Source organism: Nuphar pumila, chromosome 15, assembly GCF_984573655.1.
Source record: "Nuphar pumila chromosome 15, dmNupPumi1.hap1.1, whole genome shotgun sequence".
NCBI lineage: Eukaryota > Viridiplantae > Streptophyta > Magnoliopsida > Nymphaeales > Nymphaeaceae > Nuphar > Nuphar pumila.
Window position 1 is genome coordinate 6,671,447 of NC_143263.1, and position 21,205 is coordinate 6,692,651.

Below are 21,205 nucleotides of genomic sequence, written 5' to 3' on the forward strand. Positions count from 1 at the left end.
TGTCTTTACAGTTTACTCTCTAATGAAATCAGATATTAGAAAAGATGGATCAATTTGGGAAGCAGATCAGGTCATGCTGAACATGAGCGATTTTTGCTCATGCCGCTATCGTGGCCATCCGATTTGCATTTTAAAAAGCTAAAAAATCAACAAAACCACGTGGCATTCATCCAAAATGCAAACAGACGGCCACGATGTCGGCATGAGCAAAAGCGCTCATGTTCAGCATGACCTGATCTGCTTCCATCAATTTGCACATGAAGACAAGTACCTATATGGATGGGGGAGATGGAAGAACAAACAAACAGACATATATATATAAAAACATAAATATATATAGTCTCTAGTAGAAAATACTCATTTTTCACGTTTTCTAGATTTTTTTTTCTTTTTTTGAGAATCAAGTCCTACAGATATGATCTATATGGTTTGTTTAGTCGAAAAAATATCCTGAATCATCTGATTGCAGTACATAAGCAGGGATTTTTTTAAGAACTATAATTACGGCTCGTAGTCTACTGAAATTTCAGGCTTGTAAAAAATGTGTTTTTACATGACTCGGTCTAAAGTGTTATTCCTGGTAAAAAAAACCATGCTGGATTCATCTGTGGGGTCAGATTGATCAGATAAAGCCTGCACCTATGAGTTTCTGATAGAGAGTACAGGACAGTTTCGTGTGTGTGTGTATATATGGAGAGAGAGAGGATCAATCGAGAAAAAAAGTAATACACATACAAGAGAAACCAAATTGCACAAAAATCAGAGTCATCAAAGTCACAGATATGAGCAACAAATAAAAACGAAGTCTTCTTGCAGACCTTGTACCGTAGTACTCGAATGTCAAAATCCTTCCACATCTCTGATAATGCTTTTAAAAACTCAGATTTCTGCATGTTATCTCTTTCCTGGCATCCAATCAGCCATCAGTTAGCAATTCTCTTTTATATAATTTTTGAATGTATCCTTTTAAAATGCAACATAGTAGTAGTAAATGAACGTACGAGCATATGGTCCAGGAAGCGAAGAGCACGCAACCTGGTATCATCCCGAAAGAATGGAGACCCTAAGAAACAAGAAAGAGTTGAAACATAAATTCCTTCAACAAAACTGTGCAATAAAATAGAAATAGTAGATCCATACACCATACACACACACACACTAGTGAAGCGCCTGTGGCCCTGCACATGCTTGTCAAACACACTATGTTGATTGGTTGACCATGTATTTGCCTATGTTTGACCCCTTGGCCAGCAAACAAATGAATTAATGCCAGATCAATTTGTCTTATCTAGCCCATACAAGTAGTTCATTTTCTCCTATACTTTGCACTATCATTGGACTCAGCAAGAAGAGTGATAGAAGACCTCTCCTCAAAACATATAGCCAATGGTATATGTATATAAACCTCAGAGAAGTAAATGGGGCTTCCCAAAATGCATGGAAAATTCACTTCTCTGAGGTAAAACTAAAAAACATAGTTGGCAAAGCCGGTGATCCAACTCGAGAATCGCCCGAGTTGAATCAGATCGCCATCCTACTCGGTCACCGATTCAACCAAATCCTGGTTTAATCAGGATCGGATGTGAATCAGTCTGGAATTGCCCGACTCGGCGACCCAGCGATTCAGTCCCATCTGATTCAGGATGCAGCCGCTGTGATCTCATTTGGCAGTCACTGAGTCAGATCGGTTTTTACTGGTTCGTCTGATACAAACCGGTTCTTAACATTATAAAACCCCTTTTTATCGAGAAGGGTCTCAACTCTCGACCCTTCCATTTTTCTCTCCTCAAACCCTAGCACCAGTAGCAGCGATGACCACCAGTGACTGCCGGCGACCACAAGCGACCGGCATCCAGGTCTCTCTCTCTCTCTCAGCCTTGTTCGCTGAAGCGAGTCTCGGTTTTTCTTTGTGTCCCCACTGTTGGGGGTTTCCATATATCGCAATGTGCACGATGCACACTATTGGGTGTTTGTCACCATTTTCTATATCGTCTGTGTGTGTGTGTGTGCAGTGCAGTGTGGGGTTGTGGACAACAAAATAAACCCCCACATTTAGGGGGTTTTTACATTTTTTTTCATTAAGCATGCAGTGTGCACACTAGAGAGTGCACCTGCACCACAAATGGTTTGTGGCTTGAGAATATGTAGTCTTGCACAATCAGAGAAGTTTGCACAATTTTTTTTGTCTTTGTGTGCATACTGCATGCTGCTATACTATGTCACAGGGACTTGGCTAGCAGGGTGCCGCACCCCCGTCGACACGGGTGCGGGTGCAGTCAACCCGACCCTGGGTGCGTTGACCGCACCCAGGGTCATTTTGGTCCATTTTTTTGTTTGTTTGTTTTTTAAATTGCCCTATGAAATGGGCTGCGGATGGTCCATTTTTTTTGTTTTTTTTTTTAAATCCCTATGAAATGGGCTGTGGAATTTAAAAAAAAATCTGGGGGGAGGGGGAGCGCTGCCGCTGCCCCCCTATAACCCCCCGCCCGCTGACCGCGCAGCGGGACCCGCGCCGAGGGGAACCCCCGGACCCCCCTTATATATATATATATATATATATATATATATATATATATATATATATATATATATATTATATTTTTGCCCCTGCCGCACCCCCGCACCCGGGTTTTTTGGAAGTGCCGAATCCCCGCACCCATGTGACATAGCTGCTATATTATGTGCTGCATTTTGTTTTAACTATTTCTAATTCAAATTGACATGGTAGAATATGGAAGACACATCAGAGGTTGGTAAATCAAAGGATAGAGATCCTGCTTGGGACCATGGAGTGCTCATTGACAAACAAAAGAAGAGAGTTAGGTATTTTTATTGTGAAAAAGAGATGTTTGGTGGCATAAATAGATTAAAACAACACCTCATGTGAAAGGAGAGGTTTTTCCAGGTGCAAAAGTCCCAAAGGAAATTAAAGAAGCAATGTATGAAAAACTTTCAAGATACAAATCTGCAAAATCAGACATGAATAGAAGAATGCAAGAAATGGCTTCATTTTATTTGGATGATATTGAAAATGACAACATAGATGCAATGAATGCCTCTAGATTGAAAAAAGGGAAATTTGTTGTAGAAACTCCAACTCCAAGGGCACCAAGACCTGATTCAAACATAAAAGAAAATACGAAGAAGGGTTTAAAGATTGGAGGATCATTGGACAAGTTTGTAGTGAACAAATTGCCAAAGTTTACCTCTCTCAAACAATTAAAACTGAAAACTGCAATGGATAAACAAGCAAGACAAAGAATGAGCACAGTAATTTCAAGGGTTTTTTATCATGCTGCAATCCCATTCAATGCAGCAAGTTCTCCTTATTTTCATGAGATGTTACGGAGTTGTGGGTGAAGTCGAACCTAGTTTGAAACCTTCAAGCAGAAAGGAAATTACAGGAAGGTTTTTGAATGATGAAATCAAAAAGATTGAAAGATTCATTAAAAGAGTTTAAAGAGTCATGGAGCTTAAATGGTTTCACAATCATGGCTGATGGTTGGAAGGATAATAGGAACATAACATTGATCAACTTCTTGATTTATTGCCCAAAAGTACATTTTTTGAAATCCATTGATGCATCTGATATTGTTAAAGATGCAAACGATCTACTTAAGACGTTAGAGGAAGTGGTTCTTCATGTCGAAAAGGAGAATATTGTAACAGGTAATTATGTTTCATTGTTTCAACTTTCAAACCTTTTATGTTTGCGTTTTTCAATTTTCAGTATACTCTTTCCTACTCCAGTTCGATATATAGCATAATAATTGTTATCTTGTAATCCTTTTCTAAATTTTACTTCTATATGTTAATGTTTTCATTTTTCAACTTTTTCTTATTGTTAGGTGGTCACTGATAATGCTGCAAATTTTGCTACTGCTGGAAGAATGTTGGAAAATGATTACAATTTATTTTGGACTCCTTGCACCACCCATTGGTTGGATCTCATCATTGAAGATATTGGAAAGATTAAAAGGGTGAAGAATTGCATAAAAAAGGCAATGAGAGTAACAAAATTTATATACAACCATACGTTGTTGCTACACATAATGAGGAATCATTTTACCAACAAAAGGTTGATTTTAAGACCTATAGAAACAAGATTTGCAACAAATTTTAATTTGCTTCAAAGCTTACTTGAACATAAAGCTGCCTTGAGAAAGATGTTTGTATTTGATCAGTGGGTTAATTCTCGATTCTCAAAACTTGAAGAAGGAAAGGCAGTTGAAGAGATCATTATAAATACACGCTTTTGGAAGACAGCAACTAGCCTAGTAAAAACTATAGAAACTCTACTTCAAGTCTTGCGGTTGGTGGATAGTGATGATCAACCAAAAATGGGGTATATATACGAGGCAATGGATAGGGCTAAAATGAAAAATAGAGATATCTATGGTGGAGATGAAAGGAAGTATAAAGTTTATTGGGATTTGATTGACAAAAGATGGGAGGACCAACTCCACCATTATTTTCATGCTGTAGGATATCTTTTAAATCCAACATTTCAATATTCACATGAATTCTCAAAGGTAAAAAAAGTAAAAATAAAAATCTATCAAGTTATCAAACAAATGTTTTTATTTTTTATTAGCATTTCATTATTTCTATTAATATGCAGTTGATGATATGATGACTTGATGTTTTTCTCAGCATTCTTAGATTCAGCGTGGCTTGAAGCAATGCATCTTGTGCTTAGAACCTGATCAAAAGAAAGCAGCGGTTGCAACCCTTCAGGTACATTTTTGGTTTTGTATATAACTTCAAAGTTCAAACTTACTCAATTATTAATAAAACATGAATCTGACAATTATTTGTTGATTTAATAATTTTCTTCAGATCAAAAATTTTACACGTGCTACCTCAAATTTTGGTAAACAAAGCACTACCAGGTGCATAGATATTGTGTTTGTAATTTTATATTGATATTAATTTTTCAATTTCCACCAAGTAGTAAGATTGTAATTTGATGGTTGTTTCATTGTTTCATAAAAGTATTAATTTATAGTTAATTGTTCATTTTTTCAGCAATATGGTGGGAAGAACATGGGGGATGTACTCTGGAATTGCAAAAAATTGCAATATGCAACCTTAGCCAAATTTGTTCCTCCAGTGGATGTGAGCGCAATTGGAGTACATTTGAGCAAGTGCATACAAAGAGGTGCAATAGGTAGCAGCAAAAACGATTGAATGATCTAGTTTATGTTCATTACAACCTGAGACTGAAGGAGAAGCAAGTCTTGAGTGTTGGAAACTCCAATTCTGTGTCACTGGACAATATTTTCTTAGACAATACAATTGACTCTCGAATCACACAAGATGTGGAAAATGGTGTGGCTGGCGAAGTAAGTGTTTGTCATATGCTTATTTTATCAATTTAAGGATTTAACTCTACTATATTAATAATTTAATGTTTACCCTTTTGTTAGTTTATAATGAGCATTTGACTTGAGTAGGACTATCTTTGAAAATTGAAATATTTCTTATGTTTTTCTTCTTTTACAAATGTAGGATGATGATTCTCAACAACAGAATATGGACATGGAATTGGTAAGGTGTGAAGAACAAAATAATGAAGATCAAGAAAATGAAGATGTTGGCTCATCAACACAAGTGCATGCTACTAATGACAATGAGAATGAGGGCCCAGTTGAGATGATGGATTTGGTGTCTAGTGGAGTTGATGGAGAAGATGATGATTTGTAATCTTAAATCCAGACATAGCTCCTTTTTTTGAGACTTCGAGTCTTTTGTTTGACAATTTGACATTTTGACTAGTTAACCTTTGATTATTGATACGATACAAAGGGTAGGACCTAGGAGCTGGGACTTGGGAGTCTAGGACTGATTATGAGTTATGACAAGATGATGAACTTTTAAGATGACTTCTTTTTTGGGTTTTTGACTTTTTGGCATTGCGCATTATGTCATTTTGGTGCTTCTATTTCTAAATTGTGACAGGTTGATTGCAAACGGTGGCCCATATGGGATTGTCAAACTTATCTAAATTTTGAAGTTCTGAACTTATGAAGATGTGAAATGTGATTGTGAACTTTGATAATAAATTGTTAATTGTTTGTCCATTTTATAATTTTATTAGTGCCAAAATATTACAAAATGATGCTTGCAACATGTTGAAAATTGAAAACTTCAGGTATGCTTCTTTATTTCTTTATAGTTTATTTATTATTCTGCTATATTATGCATTAATTGCATTTTATGATTTCCAATTTTTAATGCATAATGCTCTTAGAAATTATCAGAACTTACAAAGGTAGTTATTACTAGTTTACTTGTTCATGTTTTACTTGTTTTACAGTTATACTTCTACCTGTGCAGCTTAATTATTTATTTCATTATTGCTCTTATTATGCATTTATGAAGCTTATTTTACTTTTTATGCAGATATTTTGTAGTTTTGGTTCTTTGATGCTTTGATTTAGTGAATTTGCTGCTTGGAGTTTGATTATTTGCATTCTCATTGTAGAAAACATATTGTTGTATTCAATATTTAAAGTATAACTTAAAAAAAACACTTAAAAAATCTACGTCCTAACCCATCCGAGTTACTGAGTCGACCTGCTTACCCACGAGTCAAGGGTGGGGCGATCCAAGTCCGAGTCACGGGTTTGCTAACTATGCCATAAAAGACACTTCCATCTTGAGAACCATCTTTAGGAAAAAAGATTGTCAAGTCCCAATGAATCAGTTAATCTATGGAAATTACTCCTTATTTTAAAAGCTTTCCTTTAGAAAATGAAGCCTTCACTGATAATGGCAACCAAGAAGTTATATGCTTATTACAATTAAATATGCTTCTCCATGACCATAGAAATAAAAACTGTCACTGACATATATACTCATTCAAGCAATTTCAACAAAGAACAAAAACTAAAATTTTCAAGCCTTACTCATTTGACTAGCATAAACCATAATCAGATAGTACCTGTGAAATCCAAGGCAGTAGGCCGGGAGATGCTATCAACAGCTAGCATCCTGTGTAGATCACTAACTAGCTCTGTCGGGATGCTTGAGAAAACATCATGAGAGAGATACATCAATCGATTCATATACTGCAAGTAGGATAGAATAATCAGAAAATGCCTCTTAAGATAATACACAATACTACAGGCATCAAAGTACTCAGGAATTATAAATGAACACATCTGACTTTAAAATAATACCATGATTGTTCCTCTACTGAGTTAGGGTAATTCCACCAATATGGTATAAATGTATTAATTTGTAGGAAAACATTCAGCAAGGTTGCACATCTCTTTGAACCACAAAGTGAGTAGAGAGTGGGCCTGCACTCCTACGTGAGATCAATTTCTCAAAAAGTAGGGACCAAAAGGGAGAATTTGTGCTTAGTCACTATGTCAAAAAAGGCATGATACAAAGGTTACATACAACACAATAATTAAAATAATAATAATAAAAGAACTATGTTATTCTTAATCAAAGAATAAATGGCAAGAGTTGTGAGTCTAACCTAGGAAGACAAGAATAAAGAAAAAGGATAATAATGCTACAATGAGAATCGCTATTAATATACGAGACTATAGTTATTTTAACACAAATAACCTCAAATTAAGACATACACAATTTTGGAATAAAATACATTTGCATAGTAGCATTTCACTTTCTATAATTGTTTCATGTCTTTAATCTATAAAAGGAATAGTAAAGGCACGCTCTTTATGTATTAAACATGATTGTCTCCCAGGCTAACCTACCTGCGAACATTTAACATCAGCTTAATGAAAGGAACAAAAAGACAAAATACATACACATAATTCCCACACTTTGAGTCTTCTAAATAATGGGCACTCACAAAAATATAAACCCACCACGCACACACACTACAGGGTGGACAATTCTGGACCTATTCAATAAAAAGAAAAAGAACAAGAAATAAGGAAAATCTCCCTAGGGCCAAGCTAAACACATGAACGGAAAAAGAATGAGAAAGACAAATAACCCCCAAAAAGAAACTTTAATCTGGTCCTGTTCATAGTCTATAGACTCTATACAAATCTCACAAGGATGTCCACCTTATCAAAATGCAACCATTTTCCGATCTTTTGTAATCAAGGGCGTTGCTTTAACACCAAAGAGGAACTTCGTAGAACTAACTACTTTGCATTGAGACAGCCTTTTCTAGATTCTTCTTTCAAAGTGTGATAAAGCATCTACACCCCTTGCAGAATGACTCATATTTTTGGATTTCAACAAAAAGAGCTCTGACACTGCCGGTCCCAAGCCCGGATAAAGGAGGAGGGTTGCGGTAGGCCTGTGACAGCCAGCATAAAAACTTAGTCATACCCTATGAATATGAACCAATATGAGAATTTCGTTGGGGCGTTCCCTACTGAGCGACGCGTTGTACTCTATAGGCCCGGAGGCAGTGATAAATGGGCAAGGGTTGCTAGGTCGTAGCCCGGAAGCGACGCGTCACACCGGCGCCCGGGTGTGGTGTCAAATAGGCAAGGGTTCCCTCACTTTGTTGGATGGGTGGGGGTAAAGAAGTTAGTCCAAGACCATAAAATTAGGTTAGCCACTTGGAACATAGGATCTTTAACTGGTAAGTTGGTAGAGTTAGTAGATGTTATGTGTAGGAGAAAGATTGATATTTTATGTCTACAAGAGACCAAATGAGTAGGTGAGAAAGCAAAAGTGAAAGAACCTTGGGGATATAAGATTTGGTATACAAGAATAAATAGGAATAGGAATGGAGTAGGGATTGTTATGAGTCGTGAGTTTATAGATAATGTAGTTGAGGTCCGTAGAAAGGGTGATAGGATTTTACTTATTAAATTAGTATTAGGTACGAATATTATTAATATTATTAGTGTTTATGCACCTCAAGTAGGTTTAGATGATTCCATTAAGCGTCAATTTTGGGAAGATTTAGATGGAGTAGTACAAGGGATATCTTATGGAGAAAAGTTTTTCAACGGTGGTGACCTTAATGGGCATGTAGGCATTAGTAGGGATGGATTTGAGAGTATCCATGGAGGCTATAGTATAGGAGAAAGAAACGAAAGTGGAGAAAGGATTTTAGATTTTGGTTTGTCCTATGATATTATCTTAGTAAATACTTGGTTTAGGAAGAAGGAGTCCCACCTAGTAACATTTAAAAGTGGGATTAATACGAGTCAAATAGATTTTTTCCTACTTAGAAAGAGAGATAAGGGTTGTTGCATCGATTGTAAGGTTATACCGGGAGAAAGTGTAGTTACACAACATAGAGTCTTAATTTTAGATCTTAGAATTAGACAATGTCGCAAAAGGGATAGACATATGATAGATCCTAGAATTAAGTGGTGGGCACTGAAAGGAGCTAAACAAGGAATGTTTGTAGAGCGGGTAGTTAAGGAAGTTGATTGGTGTCTCGAGGAGGATTCAGAATCTATGTGGAATAAGATAGCGGGTAGCATGATAAAGGTGGCTAAGGAGGTATTGGGTGAGTCTAAAGGCGGTACAACACTAGGTAAGGATACATCGTGGTGGAACGAGGATGTCAAATTAGCTATTAAGGTTAAAAGAGAGTGTTATAGAAATCTAAGTAAAAATCGTGATAATGAGAATTTGGAGAAGTATATGATAGCAAAGAAGGAAGCTAAAAAAGTAGTTCGGAACGCGATGGATAAGGTATATAAGGAGGTTTATGACAAGTTGGATACCAAAGAGGGCGAGAAGGATATTTATAGGCTTGCAAAGATGAGAGATAGGAAATCGAGGGATCTGGGTATGGTTAGATGTATCAAAGATGAAACGCAAAGGGTTTTAGTCAAAGATGAGGAGATTAAGGAGAGATGGAAAGATTATTTTGATAAGCTATTTAATGAAAGTCATGCTCAAGATCTTGGAGACTTTTCCATTCATTTTCATGAGATGAATCGTGACTTCGTGCACAAGATTCAAAAGAAAGAAATTGCAGAGGCTTTGAAGAAAATGAAATCAAGAAGGGCAGTTGGCCCAGATGGTATACCTATCGAGGCTTGGAAATGTTTGGGAGAGAAAGGTTTAGAATGGTTGACAAATCTTTTTAACAAGATTTGGCGGACAAATAAGATGCCTAATGAGTGGAGGAAGAGTACTTTGGTGCCTCTATATAAGAATAAGGGTGATATACAAGATTGCACAAACTATCGTGGTATAAAACTCATGAGTCATACTATGAAACTTTGGGAGAGGGTGATTGAGTCTAGGTTGAGGAAGATTGTCATGATATCGGAGAATCAATTTGGTTTTATGCCTGGAGGATCAACTATGGAAGCTATACATCTTCTTAGACAACTTATTGAGAGAAATAGAGAGAGAAACAAAGATTTGCATCTGGTTTTTATTGATTTGGAGAAGGCTTACGATAGAGTACCTAGGGACGTTCTCTGGTGGACAATGATGAAGAAAGGTGTTTCTCTCAAGTACATTAGTATAATTAAAGATATGTATGAAGGAGTAGTAACCAATGTCCGCACTTGTGGAGGGGTGACAACCAATTTTCCTATAACGGTTGGGTTATATCAAGGATCTGCTTTAAGCCCTTTCCTATTTGCTATAGTGATGGATGAGCTTACGAGATCAATTCAAGAAAATGTGTCGTGGTGTATGTTGTTTGTTGATGATATTGTTTTGATTGATGAGTCTAGAGCTGGGGTTAATGCTAAGTTAGAATTATGGAGACAGACATTGGAAGCAAGAGGTTTTAAGTTGAGTAAGAGTAAGACAGAATACATGGAATGTCGATTTAGTAAGCAACGAAGTAGTGATGGGAGTGTAGTGAAGCTTGGTGAGCAAGAAATACCGGTGGATGATTCTTTCAAATATTTGGGATCTACCATTCAAAAGTATGGAGAAATTTATGGAGATGTAAATCATAGGATAAAGGTTGGGTGGATGAAATGGAAGAGTGCAACTGGAGTGTTGTGCGATCGTAGAATGCCAATGCGGTTGAAGGGAAAGTTTTATAGGACGACTATTAGGCCCGCTTTACTATATAGTACGGAATGTTGGGCTGCCAAGAGACATCATATTCAAAAAATGAGTGTAGCTGAGATGCGTATGCTGAGATGGATGTGTGGAAATACAATAAAAAATAAGATTCGGAACGAGGAGATACATAAGAAGGTAGGCGTTGCACCCATTGAAAATAAGATGAGAGAGAATCGTTTACGGTGGTTTGGACATATTCGACGAAGGCCTAATGATGCTCCAGTTAGAAGGATGGAGAAATGGGAAAATATATTAGTTAAAAGAGGTCGGGGTAGGCCTAGGAAGACATGGATGGAGGTGATAAGAAAGGATATGAATGCTTTGAACCTCACCGAGGACATGGCATTGGATAGAAATGAATGGAGGAGAAGGATTCATGTGGAAGACCCATAATGATTTTCTTTGTTGGTTCATATCGCCGATCCCAATTGTTTTGGGATGAAGGCGTAGTTTTTGTTGTTGTTGTTGTTGTTGTTGTTGTTGTTGTTGTAACATAAAGAACTATGACAGCACAAAGACTACCACTAACAGCACCCAAAGACCAATATAGCTTTTAAGATTTTCCAAGTCTTTGTTATAAAGGGCTTCTGTTTCACAGCCAAACAGATTCAGCTGAGCAGGAATGCATCAAGGGACCAGCATATGAAGGAAAGCAATATTTGGCTTTGATAATGATGAAATATAAAACAGAATTACGAATTTATGATGCTCTAGGTGCCACTGATAAAAATAAACGGCAATAATGCAAGCTCAATACAAAAAAGTTACAAGGTTCAAGTGTACCATTTTAACATTGTTGTTGCAATCTAGAAGGGGCTTGCGAGCTAACAAATGATATGCAACACATCCAAGACTGAATATATCAGCAGAACATCCAGTTTGCATTTCTTTGCTGCGTACTAGTTCTGGAGCAATGTAATTTAGAGAAGGCTGAAGGGGTAGCATAGAATCCTCAATATCATACTCCTGAAAAATTAAATAAGAGAAAACTACTCAACTGGACTGTCATAAGCATAAACAATCTCACACCAATATGAGTTGGCCCAGCAAGAGTGTACTGCACAAGGAATTGGCTAAGCAAGAAAGCAATTTATGTGCCCACATTCCTGCTAATACTTATGTTAATGGAACAGAAAGAATTGCAGCAGAACATAACAACTACATGCATGCATGCATCCTAAATGAGTAGACCACAGAAAACCATTCAGTGCAAACAAGAAAAGGCATTTAATATTGATCTTTTGAATAAAAAATCAACTTAATTTGTAAAACATTGTTCAAATGGCACAAAGAAGCACACAAAAAGCCCAACAATCAACCTTCTGGTCAATGTCACCCATTGCAATCCCTTCCTATTCTGTAACTTTTTTTTTCTTCCTTCTAACTTCAAAACCCTCCTAACTTTTGCTAAACTATGCTGCCTGATATATTGATTGAATGTATTTTTCTTAGAGTTTAACCATTATAAGGATAAAACAATCAAAGAATCCAAAGTGGATCTCATAAACTTCAACAAGATTTAATAGTTTAACTTTATGAGTATGCCTCACAAGTCACAAAAGATAGGGTTTCCTTTTCACCAGAAATGAAAATATCATGATTTTATCGCGATATTTTTGTGATATTTAAAATTTTTATTTTATATATTTAAGCCCATTTTTCTTTTCTTTTTGTTTCTTTTGTATTTTAAAAACTTTTCAAACTTATTTCCTTATATTTTTGCAAGAAAAATGATACAAAACCTATTGTTTTCTTATCTTTCTTGTTATTGTTTACATTTTTTTATTTTTAAAACTCCCAAGATTTTCCCGAGAAAAATCTTCAGCGAGAAATTACCTTGAAGGATACAGGTGACTATGATATATGTATATATATAAAGAGAGAGAGAGAGAGATTGGGCTTAAAAAACGGACTGAAACCAAGCCCATCCTAGGTCAAGCATACATGCCCATTAGACCAAGCCAGCCACAAAATCCATCCCTAACCACATAGTTTTCATTTTTCTCAATAGAAGCCACTGAAAATGCCAAAATGAAACCAACAAGAACTTCTATGGAAACTATCAAACTTTAGCTTAGAGTTTTAGCGATGCAGCAAAAACCTGTTTCAAGCAAATTATTTGCCAATATGCAAGACACAGAGGCCCTTCCACTCTCAAATATAAAACAATCAACAGAATTATGACAAGGAGAAACTAGAGTAAATAGTCATCAGGGCGCATGACTCCTACCAAACTATGCCAACTGCCAAGGCATGTGTCTCTAAGGAGAGCTTTTCACAAAACTGTTCACAATTTCCAAGAAAAAGTACTTGTGTCCTTAACAAAGGTTCACTACATTAAGTACAACAATACAATAGCATAGACATTTCTTTCTTCCTAACAGAATTATGGCACATATGCATGATCACCAACATCATAAACAAACAAAACAGCAAAGAGGGAAGTAACACAAACTACTCACCGCATAATGAAAAGGTTGTACGGTAGTTGAATCACCTGAATTCTGATCTGCAGGAATGGCAAAGCCAAATCCACCGAGCTTCCAAGCTCCACTGGAAGTGATAAAGACAGCCTAATACGACAAGAGCCCATCAAATGTAAGCAGCATCTATTGATGATCAAAGTATCATGAAGATCAGCGAGAATAATTAATCACCTAAAACAAGATCAAGTAACAATGCCTTTTATCCAACAAGCAAAAAAAAGTAAAAGTGTAAACATGGGAACAAAATGCAAGTATCACACGAATTCTCATAAACTAAAGATATGAGGATGTCACAAGAAGAGACGGATTGGAAAATATGATTAATAGGTAATATAACAAGGTCCTAAAAGATAATCGTGTTTGCAGATTGAAAGCTCACCGACCAAAAGATGTTGCTAGAAACTAGACGGCTGGCCTACCAGATGTCCAATCCAGTCATTTTGTAACGAAAAAAGAAAAGGAGAGAGAGAGAGAGGGTTACAAGTAAATAAACACCAAATTGATTGGAGCCTCCTACCAAAATCACATATCGCTAGCACAATAAAAGCAAACAGAAGGAATATTAACCAAACAAATTGAGTGGCAACTGGCAGGATTACCAAACCCATAAAATCACCGCACATTTTGAGAGAACAGCCATGCACAAGCAACTTGTTATTTAATACAACATTTTTTATGTCTGGCATATTCCCCCCATCATTTATGTCATATGAATGCAAACCATCTTCTGAAGCCTAATTTCATGTCTAAGATTTAATATTTTTTAATAACATGCTTTTATCATATTTCAATAAAATATATAGCTGGTGTATTACATAGTTATATCAATGTTAACAGGAAGGTGAACAGCTCAGAACATAAACCATGAAACTCAAAGGTTAATGTTTCTAACGATTTTCCCACAGAGAAAAAACAAGAAAATAATTTTCTAATTTAGCAAAAGAGACAGAAGCTTTAGCCAAATCAGGAACATTTCAGAGCACATCTAATAGGGCCAGAAACAGAATTCCTCATCACATGACCAATGTCATCCTGACCATTCCTCTCTTCCAATAAGCTTACTCCAAACATGATGCTTTCCTAGTGCAAATTCCAAGTTAAGCACAAGCTCCATCTCCATATGTCTTTCCACTTCATGACTTATCCATTAGTCCATTTTGAAATCCAGCAGTCGTAATGTCTTGTTCCGAACAAATAGAATCTATTTGATATTACCCTACTTGTAGTGGGGAAAATTACCAATGTCTTCTGAACATTTCATAGAATAAAATAAGGTACAGCACACGGAATGGCCTCAATCCCTAAATCATTATCAGCTTGTGGTATGTGTTTATAAACTTTAAAAGGCTTTTACACAAGCCTTTCCATATTTTGCATTCTTCCATTTGTGAAGAGGTTTTAGGTTTAATAATACTTTAGAGAAATGTAGAGAGAAAAAGTAAAGAACTCTTTCAAAGACTAAATAATAAAGAAAAGAAATAGAGCATTCCACGCCTTAGCAAAAATGTCAAAGAATAGAGGCCAAAGCCATGTTTATTAGTGAAGAGAACTTTGATAGCAAAAAATTACCTGCAAATCTAGTCAAGCAACAGCCATGTTATAGAACTTTCAAGTTGCAATAGATGCCAAACTAAGACGCAGTCAAACAAATCAATTTTTGTATACCATCTACAACGCAAGCATCTACACATGCATGCACATGCTCACATACTCACAGTTGGAAGGGCATGAATCTAAATCAAACTAGAAGTTATAAACAAGTAACAATCAGCCTCCATTAAGTGTACATTAAACAAAAAACTTAACTACGCAAAAAAGAACTGAATAATCCAGTAGACACATGAAATCAAACAGCAAGGAGAAAAGGCAACCTCAGGTGATATGGCCCGATGAATAAGCCGGGCATTTGTATGGAGAAAGTCTAGGGACTCTGCAACTTGAAGTAGACCATGCTTGATCTCCAAATGTCCCATTTCCTACACAAAAGTCAAGGTCTTTTAGCAAGGAAAGAACTATCAACTCTGCAAAAGAACCATTCATGATGAAGAAATATACTTGCTCTTTAATGTCATGAAAGACAACATGAATATCAGTAGACAACCTGTTCATCATGAAATATACTTACCCTTTAATGTCATGAATGACAACGTGAATATCATTAGACAACATGCACATTAACTCTGTCATTGACATTAGCACCACAACCCTCCTAATTCTGAAAATTACGCTAGTATTTGCTAATCACTTGTATAATTAATAACTAAAAAGCTCTTGATGCAGCTTGCACAAACCAGTAGACAACCTGAACATTAACTCCGTCATTGACATTAGCATCACAACCCTCCTAATTCTGCAAATTACGCTAGTATTTGCTAATCACTCTTGCATAATTAATAACCAAAAAGCTCCCAATGCCACTTGCACAAACGGCCCCTGCTAGTTTACAATTACATTTTCAACATAACAAATGCCTTCTAAAGAATGATACTTTTCCATGTAACTCTTTCAAAAAATAATATTTTCCATGTAGATAACTGTTGTAAAAAAAAAACATTTTGGTTGTTTGGCTAGACTTCCTGAACTCCATGAAATTGTTTCTTTCTTGCTTGGTTGACACTAGCAAAAATACCGTCTTAATTATGCGTTTAATTTATTGCTCTGGGCATGCATAGAACATAATCGTTATGGAAGAACTGTTAATGGTGGAGATAACTGTGAGATTGGAAGAAATAGTATGTACAGAGGTGGTTCTGGTGAATAATGATGAGTAGAGGTATCTGTGGTGGGGGATAAAAAGGTAGCTTTTGCTTCATGAAGACAGAAGAAACAGTATTGGAGTGTTGAGGAGTAGAGTTCAGTAGCAGACATGGTGATTCTAGATATGAAATGGTGGGCATGGCTAGTAGAATATAATAGTGGCAACAGCAACTGCAATGGAGCAGGTTATCTTGATGGTGTTGGTGGCAGATCTAATGATAATGATAATGGTCATTAGGAATGTTAACTATACGGGTTTGGGCCAGATACCCAACCAGCCCAAACCCATTTAGTCGAATGTGGTAAAACTTTAAGATATGTTTTGATAAATGTGTTGGATTCAATGTGGCATAATAAAATCAGATTGGATTCAGATATATATTTGGTTTTATTTGGGATCAGATTGGATTCTTATACTATGTTAAAAAGTGATGTTATTGAGGTTCAAGCCTGAAACATAGGCATCAGAAACAACTTTCAAAATGTGTAATAGCCAGTCCACAAGTCAACAGTAGCCAACACCTGAACGATAAAAAAAAAATACGAGGTAGTTTGACGGAATGAGTGATGGCATAATCCCTGTACTAGTTCAGTGTGTAGACCTCAAGAATTATTAATTTTGTATAAAATTAAAATTTATTAATTTTTTATTGGATTCCATAAAATATTCTGTAAAACGAAGAAGAAATAGAAGAGAGAAATTTGCATTTATTTAAATGCATAACTATTTTCTGTTAAAGGGATAATAGGTTGTCAGGTGGTGACAAGACACATTCATAATATATAACTAAAAATGCCACTGCGTACTCTGAGTCCAATTGTTTACCCAAAGTTTGAAATTTGAGCATTGCACAATCAGATTCAGCAAATAATTTAGTCTAAATGTAAGGGAGCAACATGATACTATCTTGTAGTATTTACAATTTAGGAACCCAGCCAAAAAAAAGAAGGTTACAGTCATGATCCCAAAACAAGGTTAGTAGATTTATCATATACTTGGGTGAAAATATCACAATATTAAAACTTTCAAATATTTTCCCTTGAAGGCCACCATGAGAAGAATATAATTGATCACTATTGAGTCTGATCAAATGCATCTAGGAAGGAATGGTGACTTTCAGCAACTATTTTTCAATGGAGGAAATTTCATGTTATAAACATCCAAAATACACAAATCAAAGGGAGAAAGAATTTCCAAGGTTAAAATAGAAAATCAAACTAGGACAGTAATAAGGACTCTAGCTATGGCACTTATTCTGACATTGTCAAAAGAGGACAAACCAAGGTCACCACCTGCAAGTGAAAGTTGTTTGAATTTTTCCCATGAATGTCTTGGAACTTGAACCTCATAAGGGTTGCTCTTAATTGGAAAAGGCTTAGTAAAAGTAATAAAATTCTCATGCAATTGTTCGTAACTCATGGAAGAAGACGGAACAAAGCAAACAAATATAACGAATGTTTGCAATTCACTATTAAATGGGAAAGTGGATGAGGGTTGAGATTAACTGTGAGATTGAACTAGCTCGGTAGGGAAAGTTTGATGAAAATCAGGACAGAAAGGAAGAGTTGTTCTGGCTCCATACTGCAGCAAGAACTTGCAATTGTTCCACAGTGGGACCACAAATTTGGGATAGGAGATCAGAGAACAGATTGGGGAACATGATGACAAAAAGTTGGGGACAATCAGTGGACCAAAGACTTAACCTCATTCCAAGCTGCACAAGTAAAGGTTGGTAAGACTGCTGGAAAGTCTATCAAGCATTCTATTGGTAAAAAAGGGCGAAATGGTGTTCCGAACAGTGTTCTCAAGGTTCAAGTTTCAGCATTCAGCTGATGAGTTTTGCCACCTTTGGCAAAGGAATAGGACACAAAAGGTGACGGGTGAGAGATTCCAGTTGCCCGCAGGGGGTCATCATGCTTATTATAATGAACAAACAGGGGCCTAGAAACAACCTTAGGAAGGATCCCACTGTCAGAAGTCAGATAGTTGTCAGAATGATATCGTTCCCAAGTAAACTACTAGCACTCGAGATTTCTTATGATCGACTATGGTCCCTCATTTCAACAAATTTGAGGATAAAAGGTACAATTTGATACAATTCATATCTAAACATGCTGGGAATTAAACAAAAACCATTCCACCACTCAAAACTAATCACCTTCGTCTCATGAACTAGGGTCCCTTGACTAAAAACCAGTCAATTCCTCATCTCATGAACTAAGATCCCTTGTACCAAAAACCATTCAATTCCTCGTCTCATGAACTAGGATCCCTTGTACTAAAAACCATTCAATTCCTCATCTCATGAACTAGGATCCCTTGTACTAAAAACCATTCAATTCCTCATCTCATGAACTAGGATCCCTTGTAACCATTCAAATGGAAAACTTCGATAACTAATCCTTGCTCATTTGATGAAACCCAAGTATTGTTCAACTGAACAGAATTGAGAACTAAACACACTAGAAATTAATCGAAAATCATAACAATAAACACGAGGAACTTGTCTCTCCGAATCGATATCAAACAAAAAATTCACCAACAATTTAAAAATTGGGTAAAAGACAAACTAGAAATTCGGCACGAATCCGTCGTCTGCTTACCATTCCCTTGAGCTCGGAGGGCACCTTGGCGATGTTATCGAAATTCCCAAGCACGTTCACGACGGACGCAAAGAGCGGCTCGGTGACCATCGCCATGGCCGTCTTGTTCTCATCGAGAGCTTGGACGACGTGGACGACGCCAGGGTGACGGAGCCGGACGAGGCGGGTGGCATCGGCCCGGATGAGGTCGAGGAAGGAGTCCTCGGCGGCCTTGGAGAGGCCGGCGCGGGTGCGGGCATCGGAGAGGGCCTTCTTGTCGAGGATCCAGATGCAGACGAGCGGGTACTGAGCCTGCGAGAGCTTGGCTTTGGGCCTGGCGGAGAAGAGCTTCCAGGCGAGGCCATGGCCGCCGGAGCCGACCTGGTCGAGGAGGTCGTAGTCCTGGAGGGCCCTCGGGCCGGTGACCTCCTGCACCGTCGTCTGCACCGTCTTCTCGATCACCGCCGCCGTCTTCGCGAGCGCCTGCGTTAAGGTTTTCATGTTCAGCGACATCTCGGAATCGGAATTCCCAGGAAAATCAGGTCGTCAGAATCCCAATTAGTAGGTCTCTCTCTCTCTCTCTCTCTCTCTCTCTCTCTCTCTCTCTCTCTCTCTCGCTTCTGTATCAGAGGAGGAGGATGGAATGAGAATTTGGGGAGGGAGAAGAAGACGACGCAGAGATTGTCTCCCCCTCGGATCTCTCTCTCTCTGCTGTTGAGTTGTCTTTGTTGTATTGGAGCATTGGTACGTATTTCTGCAATGATGAGGTAACTAAGAGGGCATCTTAATGTCAAGTCGTCCGGATCGGGTGCAATCACATATCACAAAATTTGTGCATTAAGCACATGGATGCCCTCCATCAAGCCCTGAACCAAACAACTGAAATGGAAGCTGTGATAGTTAATAAAATACCTTTAAGAATGGCAATAGACCGGAGAGAAACAGGGTTTCACCTCGCCTTACCCCGTTTAGATGGGGATGGGGCAGGGGGTGGAGACCTTGTTCCCCACCTCTGCCCCCAATCCAATGTCATCCCTAGGGATACCCTTACTAGTTATATAACTATATCATTGGGTTTGCAGCAACTGCTCCTACCAACAAGCAGAGCCCCCTCCCTCCCTCTTCATGGCCTCATGGATTACTGCTGAGAAAGGAGATGAGCTGATTCTAAATGAAGAACCCTTGTTGAAGGGCGAGAAAATCCTGAGTGCGGCTCCATGACCACCCTGCCTTTGATGACCCACTTCTAAAAGCTACGTCGCGTGCCAACAGTTTGTTTTGCCTTTCCTCTCAAAAAAAAAGTGTGTTCGATCTCAATCTTCAAGAGTAATTTTTTTTTTTAAATATTACACAGGCAGAAAATCACAAAGGAAAACAGTTGAAATTTTTTAGCGAGTTATAGGATGAACAACAAGTAGAAACATTCTATTATTATTGGTTTACAAAAATGAGACAAAAAAGGTGTATGTTATTTTTTTTACAAAAATATCTCTTAAAACGAAAGATTTATCAAACCAACTGCCAAGATCACAAAATTCTAAAGTCAGGGTTCAATTCTCTTGCGCACATCGATCACCATCGCACCACTAGCAATCATCACCTGCATCTCTATAAAATGAAGTCAGTACTTATGTGAGTTGGTGAGATAACATAAGATAACATCAATAAATTATCATTTAATGAAAAACATACGCAGTACTAGTATGGCGTGTAACTAACAATATGGCTACACATAAGTAATTTAGGCACGATGAAACAGTTATAAACATTTACAATAATTAAATAAGTGCAACTATAAGCAAGAAACAATAAGCAAGAAAAATACAACTTTAGCAGCATGATCAAAGATAAGTAGTATAAACATTATCAAGCGGCTAGCATGCTTATATGTAATTAAAATTAACATTCAATTGCAGTAATGAACATTTTAGCAATTATAACTATGAGTAGGGGTATACACATTTAATCACATAATTAATACTAAGTAGTTAGTGATCTCATGGTGTAACGAGCATGCATTTAGATTCACAAACAGTTTACTTTGGAGGGTGTGAATTGAAATCCGTTACCTGTGCGAGATTCCTACAACCACCCCGTTGTCCACACAAAAGCAACCCTACAGTGGGGCTTCCAAATGAGCTTGTTAAGCTCCCAATAGAGTAGGGATGCAAATGGGTTGATTCGTGATAGAGGTTTTGCAAATTTTAGTTGTTCGGGATCTGACTCTCCATGCATGCATTTGGTTGTTCTTCCCAATAGAAGAGGCCTAACGATCCAAGTCACGACTTGGCTGCCGTGATGATTTTTTAGACAGACAAAAAAAGTGTTTGGCTCAAGAAAGCGAAGGTTGAGCTCACGATGAACCACCCAGGCCAAACAAG

At 37.3% G+C, this 21,205-nt stretch overlaps 1 protein-coding gene across 3 annotated transcripts in view; it reads right to left on the reverse strand.

Annotated features, from left to right (window-relative positions):
- LOC149814302 (SCY1-like protein 2 A) overlaps positions 1–19,551 on the reverse strand; it is a 41,761-nt gene extending 22,210 nt beyond the window's left edge. For 2 of the 3 annotated variants that reach the window (XM_089990282.1, XM_089990283.1), the window contains exons 1-7: positions 18,846–19,551; positions 15,356–15,460; positions 13,461–13,571; positions 11,782–11,964; positions 6,947–7,073; positions 1,002–1,063; positions 819–905 (exon numbers count right to left, since the gene is read on the reverse strand). In XM_089990282.1, the coding sequence (XP_089846408.1) occupies positions 819–905; positions 1,002–1,063; positions 6,947–7,073; positions 11,782–11,964; positions 13,461–13,571; positions 15,356–15,460; positions 18,846–19,337 (1,167 nt within the window). In that variant the 5' untranslated portion in view covers positions 19,338–19,551. The remainder of the gene's footprint in view (positions 1–818; positions 906–1,001; positions 1,064–6,946; positions 7,074–11,781; positions 11,965–13,460; positions 13,572–15,355; positions 15,461–18,845) is intronic. The other variant, XM_089990284.1, reaches the window with a different exon arrangement.
- Positions 19,552–21,205: the final 1,654 nt, after the last annotated feature.